At 40.6% G+C, this 17,794-nt stretch overlaps 1 protein-coding gene across 3 annotated transcripts; it reads right to left on the reverse strand.

The window, feature by feature from the left end:
• Positions 1-2,008: 2,008 nt before the first annotated feature.
• Positions 2,009-17,545, reverse strand: OGFRL1 (opioid growth factor receptor like 1). Of its 3 annotated transcripts, none has more exons than XM_059701238.1 (7): positions 17,061-17,502; positions 12,312-12,398; positions 12,074-12,155; positions 8,353-8,431; positions 8,189-8,255; positions 7,351-7,496; positions 2,009-3,007 (listed from the first exon to the last, which is right to left on the reverse strand). In XM_059701238.1, exons 1-7 carry the CDS (start codon positions 17,295-17,297, stop codon positions 2,344-2,346), a joined length of 1,362 nt encoding a protein of 453 aa, XP_059557221.1. In that variant the 5' UTR covers positions 17,298-17,502; the 3' UTR covers positions 2,009-2,343. The 3 variants fall into 3 exon arrangements, with proteins under 3 accessions (XP_059557221.1, XP_059557222.1, XP_059557223.1); XM_059701239.1 differs by having other exon boundaries at positions 12,074-12,152; positions 17,061-17,500; XM_059701240.1 differs by lacking the exons at positions 7,351-7,496; positions 8,189-8,255 and having other exon boundaries at positions 17,061-17,545.
• Positions 17,546-17,794: the final 249 nt, after the last annotated feature.

Below are 17,794 nucleotides of genomic sequence, written 5' to 3' on the forward strand. Positions count from 1 at the left end.
TCATACTCTTACATGTGAATATGCATTTAAAATAAAACATGGTGGGAAAGGGCCACTGTTTTCAATGGAAGCTAGGCAGTTTTTCCTTTGAGACAAGATGTTCTCAAATTAAATGGCACATTCTAAATAAACCCCTAATTAGGAATAATATTCTGAAAGTTAAATTAATGAATAAAATGTTTTTATATCTAAGGGTTCTGACATACTACATATAGTTTCTAAGTAATTTAGATTATACCCATTTATTTTAGTATCTGTCCACTTTTTACTATCTTAATATCTGGTCACAAGTTCTTAACATTATGCACCTAGAAAACAGTCTGAAGACTTTATTATGTATGTCAAATTGATAAGATATTTTGAATTCAATTAATTGTATTCCTATAATTCAGCCCAACATGACAAGCTATTCTCACCTGCTAACCCTACAAAATTGATTACTGTACTCTATGGAGACATTGCTTCAACAAGCACCACCTTCAAGGGTTCATGTAAAAAAGAAATTGAAATGTAAACGCAGAATTGTTTCCCCAAATCCTAAAAATCACTTCTCAAAATCACAAGGAAGCAAAAATTGGCATATTTTGGGAACCAAAAATCATAAATGTTCTATATTTATTAGAATATGGTATACAAAACGAGTGTTACTAACATTCATATAATCAAAGTCAAGATTGAGCAATGTGATGTTTCATGTAAACTTCAAAGCAATAAAATCATATTTGTAAAGGCATACTGTTGGTGTGTTTATTTTCCAGAAATGCTCCACTTAAAATCCTCTGATCAATAAATGGAACAGATGATATATGATGTGATTGAAAATGTGACATAGTAAACATTCTCGGGGTTAAAGTGAATAGAACTTTTCTTAAAAGCTGAAGAGACACACAAAAGCCAGTTCCTTTCTAAATAAAAGTTTTTTTCTATTCATTGCTTTCACTATATATGTATGCATACTTTGACGTTCTCACCACAGTGTTTATGATTTTTCCTGATGTGTAATAATAATGTTAAAATATTACAAGAAACAGCATTTGCTCTTAACCAATATTAACACATTACGTGTTTACTAAAACTGAGTATATGGAATTTCAAATCGGTTCTCAATTTCAAGGTTTGACAACTTAAAGATGCATCAAATTGTAATTCTTTTTAAAAAGGTGCACGCCCAGCCAGAGTGGCTCAGTTGGTTGAGCATCTCCTGTGCACCTAAAGGTTGTCGGTTCAATTCTCTGTCAGGGCACATAACCTAGGGTTGTGAGTTCGATCTCCAGATATTTTTCACTCACATCGATGGTGCTCTCCCCCCCGCGCCCCCCCCCCCCCCCGCCTTGGATGAGGATTTAAATAAATAAATAATTTAAAAATATACTATAAGCAATATTGTTAATTTCGTAATCCTCATAACACTGAGATATTCATGGTTTTAGGGACCACTGCCTTGTTGCCATGCCTTTTAAAAATAATTTCCTTTCTTAGTTTTAAATTCCTTACTCACTTACATTCAGAAACAAAGCACCAAATTTGTAGGGAACAGCCACAGAAGGCAAAATTCTTTTCTTGGACTTCTGCATCAAAAAAAATGTTTAAGCACTTAATACAGAAAAACATTTTTATTATTTCAAGCAAAGCAAATTCTTGAAATCATACAGTTGAAAGTCCTGCTCTGTTCCATTTAAGTTTCAATACAGGAATTCATCGGAATGTACACCAGAAAGGCAGCTGCTGGCTGACAAGATAGTGGGTGCGGGTGAGTGCAGAGAGGGGAGAGGAAAAGACAGCAAGACTGACAAATGAGTGGTGGGGTGTGGGGGGGTTACAGCTCCCCAAGAGCATCCATTTCATCTAAAATAAATATGCTGAGGTATTGTAATGAAAACAATCCAAATTACTTTCTGATTAAAAATCCAAATTACTCCTAGATTCTACCAGCTAAAAAAAAACCAAAGGAATCTATAAAACAGGCAAAGGTGTGGCAACATAATGAAATTATCCTCTTGGATAGTTACAAGTAGACTGTAACCTCTCAAAATAATTTATTTGATATCCCAAGTACTGCACCAATATTTCCAGATACATGAAAATAATTATAAAATAATTATTGTACACAGAATTTGTAAACTCACATCCTAAAAGTGTTACTGAATACATTCATTTACTGGATCTTGTCTTAAACATCTGATTAAACTTAATATCATCCAGAATAAAAAAAACAACAAAATGCCTACAACATAAATCACAAACAGATGGCCAAAATTTGAACTGTGACCTCTGTTCTTTTGGATAAACTGTACAGCAGTTTCCGCCTCCTCTCCCTAAACTGGTTTGTGGGTTTCTGATAATTCACTGAAATAGTACCTCATCCTGGGAACCTGTATTTCCAGAACTTCCACAGTCTTTGTTAGGATTTTCACCTTCATCATCTTTTTCGGGAGGAGATGCACTCTCAGTTTTCTCTGTGGGATCACTCATTGCTTCTTCTGGTTGAGAATTTGAACTTTCAGCATGCCCATCCTCTGCATCCCCTGGCCTGGTGGCTGTGCTGCTGGGCTCTGCGCCGGGCCTGTCTGTCACCGCCCCAGGCTCTTCAGGCGCCACTTTTTTGTCTTCAGCTGTTTTGCTATTTACAGGAGCAGCTGAGGAGGAAGTTTTGGAGTCCTTAGATTTTTTGTGCATAGAAGTTTGACTGTTAGGGCTGGGGACGGAAGGGGCAGGCATTTTCTGGGCTTTGCTTCCTTCTGCGTCTTCTTTCCGAGGCGGTCCCCAGATAAAATTCTCTGAAGGCGTGTAATGTTTCTGGGCGAAACGCAGGAGCTTCCTCCTTTCCCTTCTGTCTCTAATGGTATAAACAAAATACTCCAGCGCGCTCTGTTTAATATTGGGAATAGTATTTTCCACGAGAGCTTCGTGAAGAATAAATTTTACAAGAGGAGATTTAAAACTTTCATATCCAAGCTCACCAAGGCTTTTAAGAATACGGGTGATTCTTAAATAGTTGTGCTGGGACCTACAAGAGAGGATTGAATAAAATGAGGGGGTGAGGAAATCAGGTGGAGGAAAGCAGGGAAATAAAAACTACTGGGAAAACGTTTTTTATGGAAATAAGCCTTGTAATGACTTGTAGAGACACCATTAAGAAAAACAAATTAGAAGGTATGAAATCCTTATACCTCAATGCAATGTCAATTATGTGAAACTCAAACATATAATATATATTCTCCCTATTTCTTAAGTTCTTCAAATTTGAAAAATTTAGATTAAAATTTATTTCCACTGATGATGTTGTTTCTTAAATACACTGAGGATAAGTGATCTGCAAGAGTATTTATTTGCAACAGCAATGTACTGTACCTGTCACAGGTAACCCGTGCTGAACCTAAACACGATATTAGCTATTAACTGAGCAGTATGATTTGCAGTATCAACTGTTCAGCAAAATCTACCATATCAGCCAACTCATAAGGAAAAATGCAAAAAAGCACTCTATCCTGCTAGAATACTTCTAACAAAAGATGCAACACTGACTAATTTAGCAGAACACTTACAGCTACAAGAAATGACTATGGCTCCCTAAGGCTCCTATCCTCATTTGCTGGACTTCACTTGCAACAATTTAATCAGTTGATAAATATGTAATCCATGTAGAACTCAATAAATAATAGGTACTATTTAATATTATTATTGTTATTATTTAAATATCTGGTATTAAGGACTACCATATTTGTACCTACCCCAACTTAGTAACTCAATTCTCTTCCATGCTTGGCCTCTCTCTCCTCCTCTTTCCCTATCAAAGAATTTTAAATTTTCCTTCCAATGACATTGACTTCAAAGATGCCCTTTCTCCCAGATTGCACTATCATCTTTCTCCTGTCCCCCTACTAAGGCCATTATCAGATGAAAGCTTCCCAATTCTATTTTGTCACAATTCATAATCTTCCTCCCCCACTTCACTCAGCCCAATAGTTGCCTTATTACACATGCCTGGCTGCATCCGAAAGGAATCTTCAGCTACATATATTAATCATGTACTGTCATCAACAGCCCAGATATTTGTTTACACAATATTGCAACACAACCATCCCATCACTTCTAACTTCCTAAAACCTACTTTATACCTCAGAAACTACTTGTTACAAGCATTGCATATACCTGTCCTGGCTTCCGAACATGCTTGGAATATTTCACTTAGGAATAACTAGCAAACTATTTGGGAAGAATGAGAAGGATGTTAATGAATTATTTGAGGGAAGCAAGGGAGTGGTTCCATGGTCTCATAGTTTAATAAGAGAGTTTGGACAAAACAAAAGTCTTAAGGATTTGAGCTAACCAAACACTGGAAAAGATAAGTCCAGCAGTTTTTATGGTCACCATCCTTCCAGTTTACCAAAAACGTCTTATCTTAACATCCAACTCTTTGAAGGTAAAAGGTAAAGCACGTTTCAGCCTTATGAATCTGTACTTTTTAAAAGGAAGCAAGGGTATTTGGGAGCAATATAAATTTGGGTGAAGTTAGGCCAATTTGCCATTAGTGGCACAACTGAGTTGTTAGGTTAATATAGATTCTGTATAATCTAAAACCTTAGTGACAAAACTCTTGGGCAACATCTGCCTCATATGTCTAAATAAAGAGAAGTATGGGGAAGTGAAAGAGTATTTTTTTAAATCCTAATGAATTATATGACACAACCAAATTTACTATATTTGCCAACAGCTCAATTTCATATAGCTGGTCCAAGATGAATGGCCAAAATAAATTTTATGTATACATTTATATCTACACACTCTCCAATTAAAAATATTTATGTAACAGTAGAAAAGGACAAAAACTTAGGTTGAAGAGAATAAAGATCAGGATGATGGAACAAAATTATACAAGAAAGAAATTAGGTGTTTCAATGTGATTTGAAATAAATATCACAAATAAACACAAAATGGAAGAAAGAAAAGTAGCTAAAATCCTCCTAATCCTGTGTGTAGTCTTTGGGGAAATACAGCTGATAAACAAGAGAGGTTGGGCTTCTACACAGAGGTAAGGACTTCTTCAAGAAGACCAAGCAAGTGAAGAGAGAATACACAAAAGGCAAGGACGAGGAAACAGAAAATAGAAGTTAGAGGAGATTCCAGAGTCTAAAATATGACTCAGTCATCTAAGGTAATTACAAATAAAATTGGAAATACATCTTAGTGATTGGTTTACATATCTGTACTGTCATGTTTGAAAATATTTCACCTCTTCTAGCCATGGCCACTTGTTCACTGAACATTATTTCATTTCACTTTCATTCAATATTTTTGTCGGCTGGGCTCCTATAAATAAATATTGAATTCCTTGTCTACTCTAAAAAACTCAAGATGTCATATAGATTAAAACGAAAATAAGTTATGACATTTAAGAATAAATCAGAAAAGAAACCAACTGAAGAAAAAAAAAATGAAATAGAAGTCTTCCTAGAGTCCCCTGTAATTTGTTCAAATCTAGTCAATATAAATTTTTAGCAACTAAACCTCAAAGGAAAGTTGTTTTCTGGAAGATTTTAAGGCAATTCACTCACAGCTGGAAAAGCTCTATGCAATTGCCAGGGAAAGGAAAAAGAGACAATGGGTGGTGGAAAGTAAGGAAGCTGCATGGGGGGGGGGGGGGGGCAGAGAGGGAGCACATGGCAGCCAGGTCAGGCTCCCCTCCCCTAATTCACCCCAGGAAATTTAACTAAAACCTTCAGAAGGGCTCTGTTTCCAGCTATCAATTTGAGGTCTGACAATATAACCCCAGGAGGATTTAAGCTGACAAACATATGCTGTTCATCATTTATTCATTCAACAAACATTTGCTAAACAAGATTGCTATTCCAACCAAAAACAAATTGGAGGCAGAGATTCTCTAAAATGATAAACATGAGTACATAAAAGATGAGATACGACCCGTCCTCTCCAAAGATTTACTTCCACAATCCTTCCTGTCAATAGGCTAGCTGCATACAGCTTTCTTTGACAATATGACATAAGAGCTTAGAAACTCTGTCTTGAGATAGCTACCAGCATTGCTTAGGCAGAGACTTACATACTTACGCTTTAAGTGCCTAAGTCAAATTTAACTCTAGTTATGAGCGAATGGGTCTTCTAATCAGGATCATAAAGCTTTATGCCCTTTTCTTCAGTATTTTAGTACAAGTCACCATTTTAATAGTGTTGATTATAACTAAAAAAAAGTAAAAGAATCCTGGTCGAGTAGTTCAGTTGGTTACACTGTTGTCCCAATACTCCAAGGTTGTGGGTTCAATTCCCAGTCAGTGCACACACAAGAATCAACTAATGAATGTATAAATAAGTGGAACAATAAGTCGATGTCTGTCTCTCTCTCCCTCCCTCCCTCTCTTCCTCTCTAAAATAAATAAATAGAAATAAATAAAGTAAAAGAAAGGCTTAAACATTAATACTTATTTTACTAAAGTGAGATGAACGTTCTAGAAATATACAACAATTTTAGTTAACTGATGCGCAAAATTCTGATTTGTTTTGGACAAAGAAAAATTTATTAGGTAGTTTTAATTATTTTTCCTCTTAGTACCTGCCAGGATCAGTTAATTATAACATGCTAAACAAGTGCTTTCAAGCTGTTGGTTTTATAGTCCAGCACTCATAAGCCACTCTATAATTAAAAAGGAAAAATAAGGCAGTTTGCATGTAAAGAAAATATTAAGAAAAATAAACTTTGGGTAAAAGTATTAATGAAAGTTACAAATATCTCAGCAAAAGAATATAGCAAATCAATTCCAAATAAACTGTTAAAATGTTCTTCAAAGGGTTTGAGATTAATGAACCAAAAGTGGCCTTTTGTTTTTTACCTAAACAGAAAAGATTCTAATTTCCCTCCTTGAATTTTTTTTTGTATATGAGGCTATCTCAGTCTTATAAAATGATTTTTGTGTCATAGGCCTAGTTCATGGATTTAGTCCAAGAAGGCGCTAAGCTTGAGGAACAGACTATGCCCCATGAAGCTCACAACCTCGTAGAGGGGATTCGGAAAACTGTATACAAACAGTAGCCGTAAATGACAAGAAACAAGACATAAAGAGGGAAGGAGGCCACTAGCTGTGGGCAGTGGAGCCGTTTCAGGAATAAACAGCTCTGAAGCAAAACAGCCATATTTCTACTTGGAATTTTGTTGTTTTGTTTTGTTTTAGAATATAGAACAGGGAATAAAATGCATTTCAGACCAGCTTTTGAATTCAAATTCCTGGGTCCATCTGCTCATTGTTCCTCTGGGAATTCCTGGGTTCCACAAAGAATTCCAACCAAGGAAAGGAAGGCAACATGGTGGCCCTGATGTACAGCAGGGGCTTCACTTACTCATTCAGGTGCTGGAACCTTTCCTGCCAGTTCAAAGCCCGAACAACATTTCCGGTTTTATCAATCAGCTTTATTCCAAAAAATTCTAACATCATTCTATAAGCCAGGATAAATCTTCTAATTGCCTCTTTTGTTTTTTTGAATTCCTAATGAAAAGAAAAAGTCAGCTGAAATGATTCAGTAGTTACCAGGTCAATAAAGTAGCAATATTACTTGGCCATCTCATCAACACTAATAAAAGAGAAAAATGGTAATTGGCGTACGAGCTACCCTTTTCATTGGCTAATCAGGGCTATATGCAAATTAACTGCCAACTGAGATGGCAGTTAACTGCCAACAAGATAGCGGTTAATTTGCATATGTAGGCACAATGCAGGGAGGCGAAAGGGAAAGCAGGAAGAAGCCCCCTGCCACTGACAGTGATCGGAAACCCAGGGGGGAGCTAAGAGCTGTGATCGGAGAATCAGGTGCCTTTTCCGCCCTGGCCAGTGATAGCAGGAAGTAGGGGTGGAGCCAGCGATGGGAGCTGGGCACGGTCGAAGCTGGCAGTCCCAGGAGCTAGGGGTCCCTTGCCTGGGCCTAAAGCGAAGCCCACGATCGTGGGGCCGCTGCAGCTGCGGGTCCCCGCTGCCCGGGCCGAACGCCTAGGCCAGAGGCGTCAGGCCTGGGCAAGGGGCCGATCCTGCGATTGGAGGGTGATGGGGGTCAACGCCTGAGGGCTCCCAGTATGTGAGAGGGGGCAGGCTGGGCTGAGGGACACTCCCCCCACACACACACACCCAGTGCACGAATTTCGTGCACCGGGCCCCTAGTATAAAATAAAATGAGCTTACATTACCTCAATTTCATATGTAGTTAGTTCTTTAGCATAAAAGTTCAAGCCTTGTTCTCTCAAGGGGAAAAGCCTGTTTTTCAGAAAAACAATATTTGTATATTAACGTTGTCGGGAAAACATACATGATTAAATAGGGCTCGGTTCATGACAGAAGAGAGGAAACTGACCATTGGATGTAAGTGTGGTTGTGCTCCAGCTTCTCATAATCTCCTTTCCACTTATTGAGAACCTCTTCAATGTAAACACCTGAACAGTAAAGATTCAGAAAGTGAACCAGACACTGAAAACATTGTTGAAGGCATTTTAAATTTAACCACGTGAGCTTTATATTAGGCGTTTTTAAATATTAACAACAGCCCACAAGGATATAGCTTTTAAAAAATGAATTCCCTATGCCATACACCGAGTTACATAACAGGCCTAATTTTTTAAAAAGTGATACCTCAAATTGCAGAAAGTTCTATTGAACTTTCTACAGTAGAGCTGGCATCTGTTTTGTAAGTTTTATTGGAAGACAACCATGCACAAATGAATAACATTCATTTATGTATTTTACACCAGAACAATAGAGTTTAATAGTTGCAACAGAGACCATATGGCCCAAAAAGCTGAAAATATTTACTATCTGGCCCTGCACAGAAAATATTTACCAATCCCTGCCCTAAAGGGTCTTATAGTTCTTTAAATACTAGATAGGGTCAAATTGAGATGAATCCCAGGGAAAAAGAAAGAAAAGAAGGAGGAAGAGAAAGAGATGGAGAGAAACAAGGAAAAGGAGGAATAAAAAATGAAAGAAAGCCCTGGCTGGTGTGGCTGAGTTGGTTGGAGCATTTTCCCCTACACTGAAAGGTCACAGGTTCGATTTTGGGTCAGGGCAGATAGCCAGGTTTATGGGGTGCAACTAATCAATCTTTCTCACATCGATGTTTCTCTCTCTCTCCCTCTCCCTTCTTCTCTCTCTAAAATCAATAAAAACATATTGAAAGAAAAAGGTGTTGAGCCATGGCCAGTATATGTATAAGTGGTTAGAGTATTGGTCTGCCCTTTGGGTTGCAGGTTCGATCCCTAGCCCTGGTGGAGGCACTTGCTGGAGCCAACCAATCCATGTCTATGTGTCTCTCTCTCTCTCTCTCTCTCTCTCTCTCTCTCTCTCTCTCTTCCTCCCTCCCTTCCACCTTCTCTAAAAATAAATGGGAAAAATGTCCTCTGGTGAGGATTAACCAAAAAATTGAAAAAGAAAAAGGTGTTGAGTACCTACCATATGTTGGGCTCATGTTATATCTAGTATACATCATCTACCTTAATCTTTGCAAAAGTCTCCCAAATCAGTGTTATTATCTCCATTTTACTAATGAGGAAAGTGTGTGATTTATTCAAAGTCACACACTAATAAAAGAATAAATGTAGAAATAGAACACAGGTCTTTCTTGTTTCAAAAAGAAGTCCTCTTGGTCACATTCTATAGTTCCCCTATAGGAACTTATTATAACAAAAACCTCCCAATTATCTGTCAAGTTCCTTTCAGTAGACGAATGGGCCATTTAGTCAATTTTATAGAAAAGTGAACAACGTAATATTTCTCTAAACATATCTCATTTTTGTTTCCTCCAGAAATCATCAGTTTTTAGTAGAGGGCCACTCTCAAAAGGTTTGGTAAAAAGTTGCTTTTGAATCATTCTGTTGGCTTTATCAGCGTGTTGAAACCAACTACCTCCATAGCTTCCCGTTTGTTTTCCCTTCCAACTGCCCCTTCTCCTTTTTAATAGTAAAATACATTCTTGCAGGCTTATGCTTACTGTCAAGAGTGTATGTAATCACTTTTTAATTATGTGTGTATGTGCGTACACATACTAGAGAGGAAAGTGTGTGAGTTGAGATAATTTATATAATAAAATAGAATAACATTTAATGTGACCTTAGCTAAAATTTCTGACCCCCACCTATCTTATAAGATTTCAAAATAAATTTTTTGGTAAAGATTACAAAAAATGAGTGCATTACTTATTGTTTTAAAATACTATCTCCAAAATAAATCTATTAGAAATATCAAAATAATTCAATTAAATACTGTCATATCTCTATATTCAAAATTTTTTGTTTTGTTTTGTTTAATCCTCACTCCACGACATGCTTAGAGAGAGGAAGGGAGAGAAAGAGAGAGAGTGTGAGAGGCAGAAACATCGATGTGAGAGAAACATCTATCAGTTGCATGTGCCCTGATGGGAACAAACCTGCAACCCAGGTATGTGTCCTGACTGGAAATGGAACCGGCAACCTTTCAGTGCATGAGCCAATGCTCAACCAACTAAGCCACACCAGCCAGGCCTGTGTTCAATGTTTTTAATATTTAAAGGTATTCCTGTAGGTAAATTTTATTAAGTTCAAATCAGAGTCAAGTTAATAATTTGTCATTACATTTCTTCAAAAAATTGTCTTACCCCAAGTCCTAAAAAAAAAAATACTAATAGTTTTCCCAGCCAGTGTCACCTCTGAACCAGGAGGTCACAGTTCCATTCCGTCAGGGCACATGCCCGGGTTGCAGGGAGGCATGCAGGAGGCAGCCAATCAATGATTTTCTCTCATCATTGATGTTTCTACCTTTCTCTCTCCCTCTCCCTTCCTCTCTGAAATCAATAAAAATATATTTTTTAAAAATACTAATAGCTGAATTAATATTATTTCAATTAGTAAATAAAGCAGTGTGTTTTTATAATTAGTAAATACAACAGAGCATTTTTATCCAGATGTTTTCTTCCAAATCAGAGCAGACTTTTGAGACACCAGAAAATTAAAGTGGTTCTAGCCTTTCAGCAATTCTTAGTCCTAACACCCAAATGGTGTGTTTCTTAGTGCACGGTACAGGGAATTCCTCCCCCAAACATTCCACCCAGGCTTATGGTATCCTTCCTCCAGTTAGCTCATCCAAGAAGACAAGGCCCTACCACTGGGAAGTTTTACAATCCATGACCTTTATTCCTGACTCACATTGCTGTGGTTTTGGCTCAGTTTTCACTGAGAGCACAGGGCAAGAGCCAGGGCCATTTGGTCTCCTCACAGAGATAAGGGCTCTAAGGAGAAAAGCCAGCTTTGCTGATTTGAGCTGAATAAAATTAGGAGTCCCACCATGAATCATAGCATGGTGCCTCAGTGAAATATGCGTATTACCATAGTGGCTGCATCCTCTTATAATGATCAGTTTAGAAAAGACCCTATGAGGGCACCTATGGAGTTGTGAAGAAGGAGGCAAGTTTATCTGCAGAGCTGAGTGGAGACCTACTGTATGTGCAGTTCTCTTCCCCGGCAGGATATTGGAACACTGAACTAGGACTGCTATAGCTCCCTGACTCCTGAATCTGGAAGTCTACAGGAAATTCTAATATAAACATCGCTTTTCAATTATGTTCTAAATAACTTTCATGTATGGCACAGTGAAAAGAATACTGAACCTTGGAACCCAAACCCAATTCTTACAACTGAGTAACTCAACAAGTCAGTCATTCAAGAATTAAGACCTAGTGACCTTACATTTAAAATGAGGAAGCTGAATTTGAGCTCTAAGGTTCCTTAATAACCTAATTTTCTATGGTTTTAAAAATGTCCTCTCCTTCCCACTCACAATAATGGCTTCCACTACTTGTCAGATAATAGCCACTGTAAACAGGTGGTGGGAAGGTATTGCTAATCCACAGTGATTCCTCTAGAATTTGCTAAGTGGATGCTCACAACTTGAGGGTCTAGGACTTTGGGGACACATTAGACTGTCCAGTGAAGTGAACCCAGTCAATGGACACATGCATTGAGAAAGTACTGACCATGGAATAAACAAAGAATAACTAGGTACACTTATTATTCAGACTTTGCTTCTTACCAAAGTAACAGATTACTCACCATCTGGCTTAAATGGAATTTTATTCTTATAAAAGCGAAGATTGCTCAAGTCATTTTGATACCGGATATCTTTGAAGTTCTGCTAAAGAAAAAAATAAATCAATCTCCAGCATATGCACATATTTAAGAAAAGCACAACGACCCTTCTTGAATGTTTGTTCACTGGCACCACAAAATAAGAAAAACAGAAGGGGAATATTTTACATTCATTTTAGAAAAAAAAATTTCTGTATCTTACTGGGTACTGGTGTCTGTATTTGTATAAATCCCTCGCAGCATAAAAACTTCTCTTTGGTTTGGCAGTTGCTTCAGTGGAATCAGCACCCTAAAATAAAAAGTAAAATTCCATTCACATGTTGAAACAAGATAATTTCATTGAGAAATTTCCAGAACAAACTTAAAACAATGACCATCCATAAAGAAAGCCTAAAAAGTGTCAAGCTGTCTAGATTACTGAAAACATTATAAAAGTCCTTTTAATAATACTTATAACATTTGCTGGCATTCTGTCTTCCTGATTTGAACATAATAACATTTATCCTAAGTAGCTTTACTAAATTAAAAACTTTATTATTCACTAAAAGTATACAGAGGCTAAATGTTATGGATAAAAATCCATCAAAATAGAATTCAAAATGAATTTAAGACATATACCAGTACATTACTATAGGTTATACAACTGATTCTATGACAAAACTTATTTTAGAATACTTTACATAATACTGAAAAAAAATGTTAAGATAATAAATTCTACATAGAAAATTGTCATTAGTTTTGCAATATTTAGCTGCTTTTGGAAATCAAGTAATATTTATGTAAGAAAAAGAGGCTTTTAAAACAAACTAAATAGCTTTCTAAATTCCATCCTTCATAGTACCATCATAAATACACAAAGTCAAGAATAATGTGTTAATTCAGTGATTATACAATGCAATATAAATTAACAAATTTAAAATATATATACACACAAAGAAATGAAAAGCTCTCAATGAACTTCAGACTGTAATGACTTATATGTAGTAGTTAACTCATACTATTTATACTTTAAGGAAAATTTCCACCACCATTAAATAAGTTTTAAAATATAAGATGTAGGTCAATGTAATTTATTTACAACCCATGTGTAAACTAAACGTAGCACTATAATATGTAAGAAAGTGCTTCATATCCAGTATCCCTCAGAAGAACAATGAGACTGATGACAATGATGAAAGAGAAGACAAAGTTTAAATCTCAACATTCATTAAGAGCTTTTCCCCCAGTCCTTTTCTCATCATCTAATGTTGTGGCCCCACCCCATAACAAAGAAACAGAATTTCCGGAAGGATGAGGCCCAGAAATCAGGATTTTAAAAAGATTCCCAGGTGATTCTATTGTGCAGCCAAGGTTGAGAACCACTGGTCTAAGCAATTTTTGCATGTTTTTGAAGTGATGTGATTCTCACTATTACTACAAGTTCAGAGACACTTTACCACCACATTCTCTGATGTTTAACATTAGCTACTCTGCCATGTTACATAAGCAAGGAAAAGCTTAAACTCTGGTCCTTGCCACACTAGGCCTTCGGAACCGCTAGGCAGAGTTCCAAAAGAGCTCTGCCTAGCAAGTTTCTGAATCTATTTAGCCTCAGCTACAACCATATGAATCATCAGCCTACATTTGTATAGAAAGCACTTTTCCTTTTACAAAGTGCTTACATGTATTTTATTTCATCTGATTCTTCTAATGCACCTGGCTGGCAGTTATTAGTGTTTCCACCTTAGAAACAAGGTAACCCAGACTTAGAGAAGATGAACCAGACCCAGAGTCCAATGACAGCAAAGGAACTAGCTCCCATGCTCTGGGCTCCCAGTCCAACTAGTTAGGTACAAATCAATTTCAGCTCCTCTGAAAATCAAGGGTCATTACAGAAACTCTGGTATAATGTCGACAGCCCAAGACTTGGAAGCAGGAGACTTGGGCTGAGTCTCAACCCTGCTACTTGTTAGGCCTTAAGCAAATCACTTACCGGAGTCTTAGTTTTATTATCTGTGAAATGAAGGTAATGACTCATGCCCTACCTAATGCCCAGCCTTATCATGAACACCACTGCAGCCTCCAACTTCTAAATGTACCAACCTGCCAGCATCCATCCCTGCTCCTCCAACTCCTGCTCCTTTTGCACTCTCTATCCCATCCCTTTTCACCTGCTCTGGCAAGGATTTTGTTCCTTAACATATTGTTCCTAGTTCCTGTATCATCAAAATGTCCCTCTTTTCTGGCTCATTCCCCTCATCAAACATGCTGTAGCATCTCTAATCTTAAATATACACAACCCTCCTTGCCCCAAATCCCTTTTGATTACAAGAGATCCATAGCTCTGCTCCCTTTGATAGTAAAACATCACAGAGCTGCTCTTACTCCCTGCTTCCTTCTCTTCTCCCGTGACCTACCCCAACCAGGCTTTCATCCTCAGCATTCCATCAAAACGGCGTCTGTGAATGTCACTAACAAATTCCCATCTTACCAAATGATTTCTCAGTACTCAATTCAGGAACCTCCCAGCAGCACCAGCCAGTGAATGCCTCCCTCCTTCCTGAAACACTCAGGTACCACACCTCCGGAGGTTTTCCTCGGACCTCATTGTTTCCCTCTTTGGCTCCTCCTCATCTTTACACGCTCTAAACTGAGGAGTGTCCAAGGCTTAGTCCTCATTCTGCATCACTCCTTGATGACCAGTATCTTCCCATGACTTTAAATACCACCAGTCTTATATGCTGAGGACTCCAGGACTGGGGTTTCATTCACCGATATAATTAACTACTCAACTTGGATGTCCCAGAAGGTATCAAAATCAAGAGAATTACTGATTTAATCTCTGAAGTTGCTTCCTGCCTAGACTTCCCCACCTGAGTTAATGGCACCATCACTTGTCAAGTATTCACTTAGACTAGGACAGCCGTGGGCAAACTACGGCCCGGATCCAGCCCGTTTGAAATGAATAAAACTAAAAAAAAAATTTGAAATGAATAAAACTAAAAAAAAAAAAAAGACCGTACCCTTTTATGTAATGATGTTTACTTTGAATTTATATTAGTTCACACGAACACTCCATCCATGCTTTTGTTCCGGCCCTCCGGTCCAGTTTAAGAACCCATTGTGGCCCTCGAGTCAAAAAGTTTGCCCACCCCTGGACTAGGAAGTGGCAAAAAGTCGTCAGTCTGAATTATACTTTAAAGGGAGCGCCAGTGGTACTTGCAAATGAATTGACTATGTGGAGTAGGGAACAAATGGGGTTGTTAGTCAAAGAGCAAAATTAGAAAGGAGATTTTTTTTTAGAAGTTAGGTGGTGATACCAACATGAAAAACCAATCATTAAAGGAAAAAAGGGAAAGCTGGTCTACTATTTATGGGGTTGCAATTAACTGATTGAAACCTTAATAATCAACTTGGTTTCTATAGATGGACCTGACGGTTGGATTGACTCTCTGCTGGTGTGTTTTGATAACCCAAAATTCTTTAGACAGTTACTTAGTTGGGAGACAAATGGAAGGGGAAAACATAGAACACAGCATGTAGTACTTTCCCGGAGTTGAACTGGCAGTGCAAAATGACCCAGCAGCGCACCAGAACCAAGGGGCAGAGGGATATTCACAATTCCAGCAGGCTAAGAGTCTGACACTGGCCATATATATACTTGGGTATACATCCTTCTCTCTCCAGATGATCCTCAGCAAGCTTCTCTCTAGGCCTGTCTTCTCTAAAATGAGAATTAAAACCAGCAACTCCCACCCCACCCCCAAAATTGCAGTTGATGAAAATAACTTGTGTAGCATAGAGCTTGCACTAAGACTTCATGTTTCCTCCTGACCCAAACGGAGATCATCAGCAAGCTGTATGAGGCAGCCTCCGCTACAGTGCTTGGGGGGTGATTTCTTTACTTAAGCGAAGAACCTGTGGTTCTTTGGGCTCCATTTTTTCACTCTCATTTGCCCATCGCTGATCCAGAGGAGGGCCTGATGCAGAGCCAACAGCAGATGCCTCTACGAGCACACTTCCTCAGAGGTTTGGCTAGAACCAGTGGTTCTCAACCTTCCTACTGCCGCGACCCTTTAATACAGTTCCTCGTGTTGTGGTGACCCCCAATTTCATGGTTACAAATTGAACATAATTAAAGCATGGTGATTAATCACAAAAACAATATGTAATTATACGTGTTTTCTGATGGTCTTAGGCGACCCCTGTGAAGGGGTCGCGACCCACAGGTTGAGAACCGCTGGCAGTTCCTCCTTTTTAAAGTTTTCTGAATTATTTTCTGTTGCATCAGAGGGTACAGGGGATGTTTATCTCTTTGCTAACCTCTCCTCCAAATTGTATTAGGCACATGATTTAAGCACAGTTGGATCAACAAGTCCGCTGCGTGAAATAAGATTTGTGAAGAGCGCCCTGAACTCCTCCGTTGAAAGGCCTTACTTGGGGGTAAAAGCCCGGCGTTTTCACTTCGGATGGGGACCTCATACAGCACTTTTACCGGCTGTCAACGCCCCTGGAGGGGAGAGCGCTCGCTGCCGATCAACTGCGGTCCCACCTTATTCTCGGTAATGTTCACCAATAACACGCACGAGACCGGCTTCCACAGACCTCTAGTTTTAGACAGGGTCCTCCCACCCCACCTTCGCACCACCCAGCTGCGCTGCAGAGGCCACGGAAACACTCATTCAAGTTGGGTTCTGCCTGGAGGACTTCCTGGTCGTGCCCGCGATCAGGCCCCAGATCGGCAGCGATCAGGGCGGCGCGCCCGGCCCCCGCAGGCCCCCGGGTCCGCGGGGCGGCGGGGCGGCCGGGGGCACCGAGGGGTCTGGCCGCCGAGGACGAGCAGCCGCCAGGTGCCCCTGCCCTCCGCGCGGGGACAGCTCGGCGCTCGCTCCTCTCGCCCGCGACGTCCTTCCTCCCGGCGCCCGGGGCAAGGGCGCCCCGGCCCAGCCCGAAGCCACCAGGGGCCGCGTACCTGCTCGGCGCCCGCCGCCTCGGCGTCCTGGTCCAGCGCGGGACTGGCGCGGGGCCGCCCGCCGGCGGGCTCCGGGGGCTGTGCGGGCTGCTCGGGCTCCTGCCCCGGGCCCTCGCCGCCACCCGGCCCCGGCTCCTCGGGCTCCGGCTCCGGCTCCGACTCCGTCTGCCAGGTGGAGTCGCAGTCCTCCACGGTGGTGGGCTCGCGGAAGCTGACCCCGCCGAACAGGTTGCCCATTGAAGAGGCGGCGGCGGGCGCGGGGCGCGGGGCGCGGGCTGCGGTAGGCGCGCTAGGGCCGGGGCACGGCCGCGGCGAGGGCGCTGGGCGGCATCCTCGGCGGCGGGCGCCGCACTGCCTCGGCGCGGCCAGCGCAGACAGCCACACTCGCGGGGAGGAGCCGGCCGCCCCGGGACCGCCGCCGCCAACGCTTGAACCCGCCCATCTGGTTCCTTCTCCTCCCCTTGGGCGGGAGCTGGTGCCCGCCCGGAGCCAGGGCAGCGAGCAGCCCACTCGGGCCGGCCGGAGCGCCGCCGCCCAGGGCTCCTGGAACGCACCTCACTTGCCACTCCCCCTCCCCCAGCCGCCCCACCCTGCCTTGGTTCGGCCTTTGAGGTCCCCAGGGGTGGATTGGGGTTGGCTTCTTATCCATCCCCTTCCTCCCAGATCCTCCCTCTTCCTCTCCCACCCTCAGCCCCACTCCCACTCCCTGGCAGGGACCCCTGCCCTGGGGGTTC

Source organism: Myotis daubentonii, chromosome 6 (assembly GCF_963259705.1).
Source record: "Myotis daubentonii chromosome 6, mMyoDau2.1, whole genome shotgun sequence".
Taxonomy (NCBI): domain Eukaryota; kingdom Metazoa; phylum Chordata; class Mammalia; order Chiroptera; family Vespertilionidae; genus Myotis; species Myotis daubentonii.

Excerpts from the sequence above, each read along its gene's own strand:
- OGFRL1 (XM_059701238.1), bottom strand. The coding sequence starts at position 17,297 with ATGGGCAACCTGTTCGGCGGGGTCAGCTTCCGCGAGCCCACCACCGTG. Across the intron at positions 8,432-12,073 it reads AATTCCATTTAAGCCAGATG|GTGTTTACATTGAAGAGGTT; the intron begins GTGAGTAATCTG and ends TTTACTGTTCAG. Across the intron at positions 7,497-8,188 it reads TAACTACATATGAAATTGAG|GAATTCAAAAAAACAAAAGA; the intron begins GTAATGTAAGCT and ends TCTTTTCATTAG.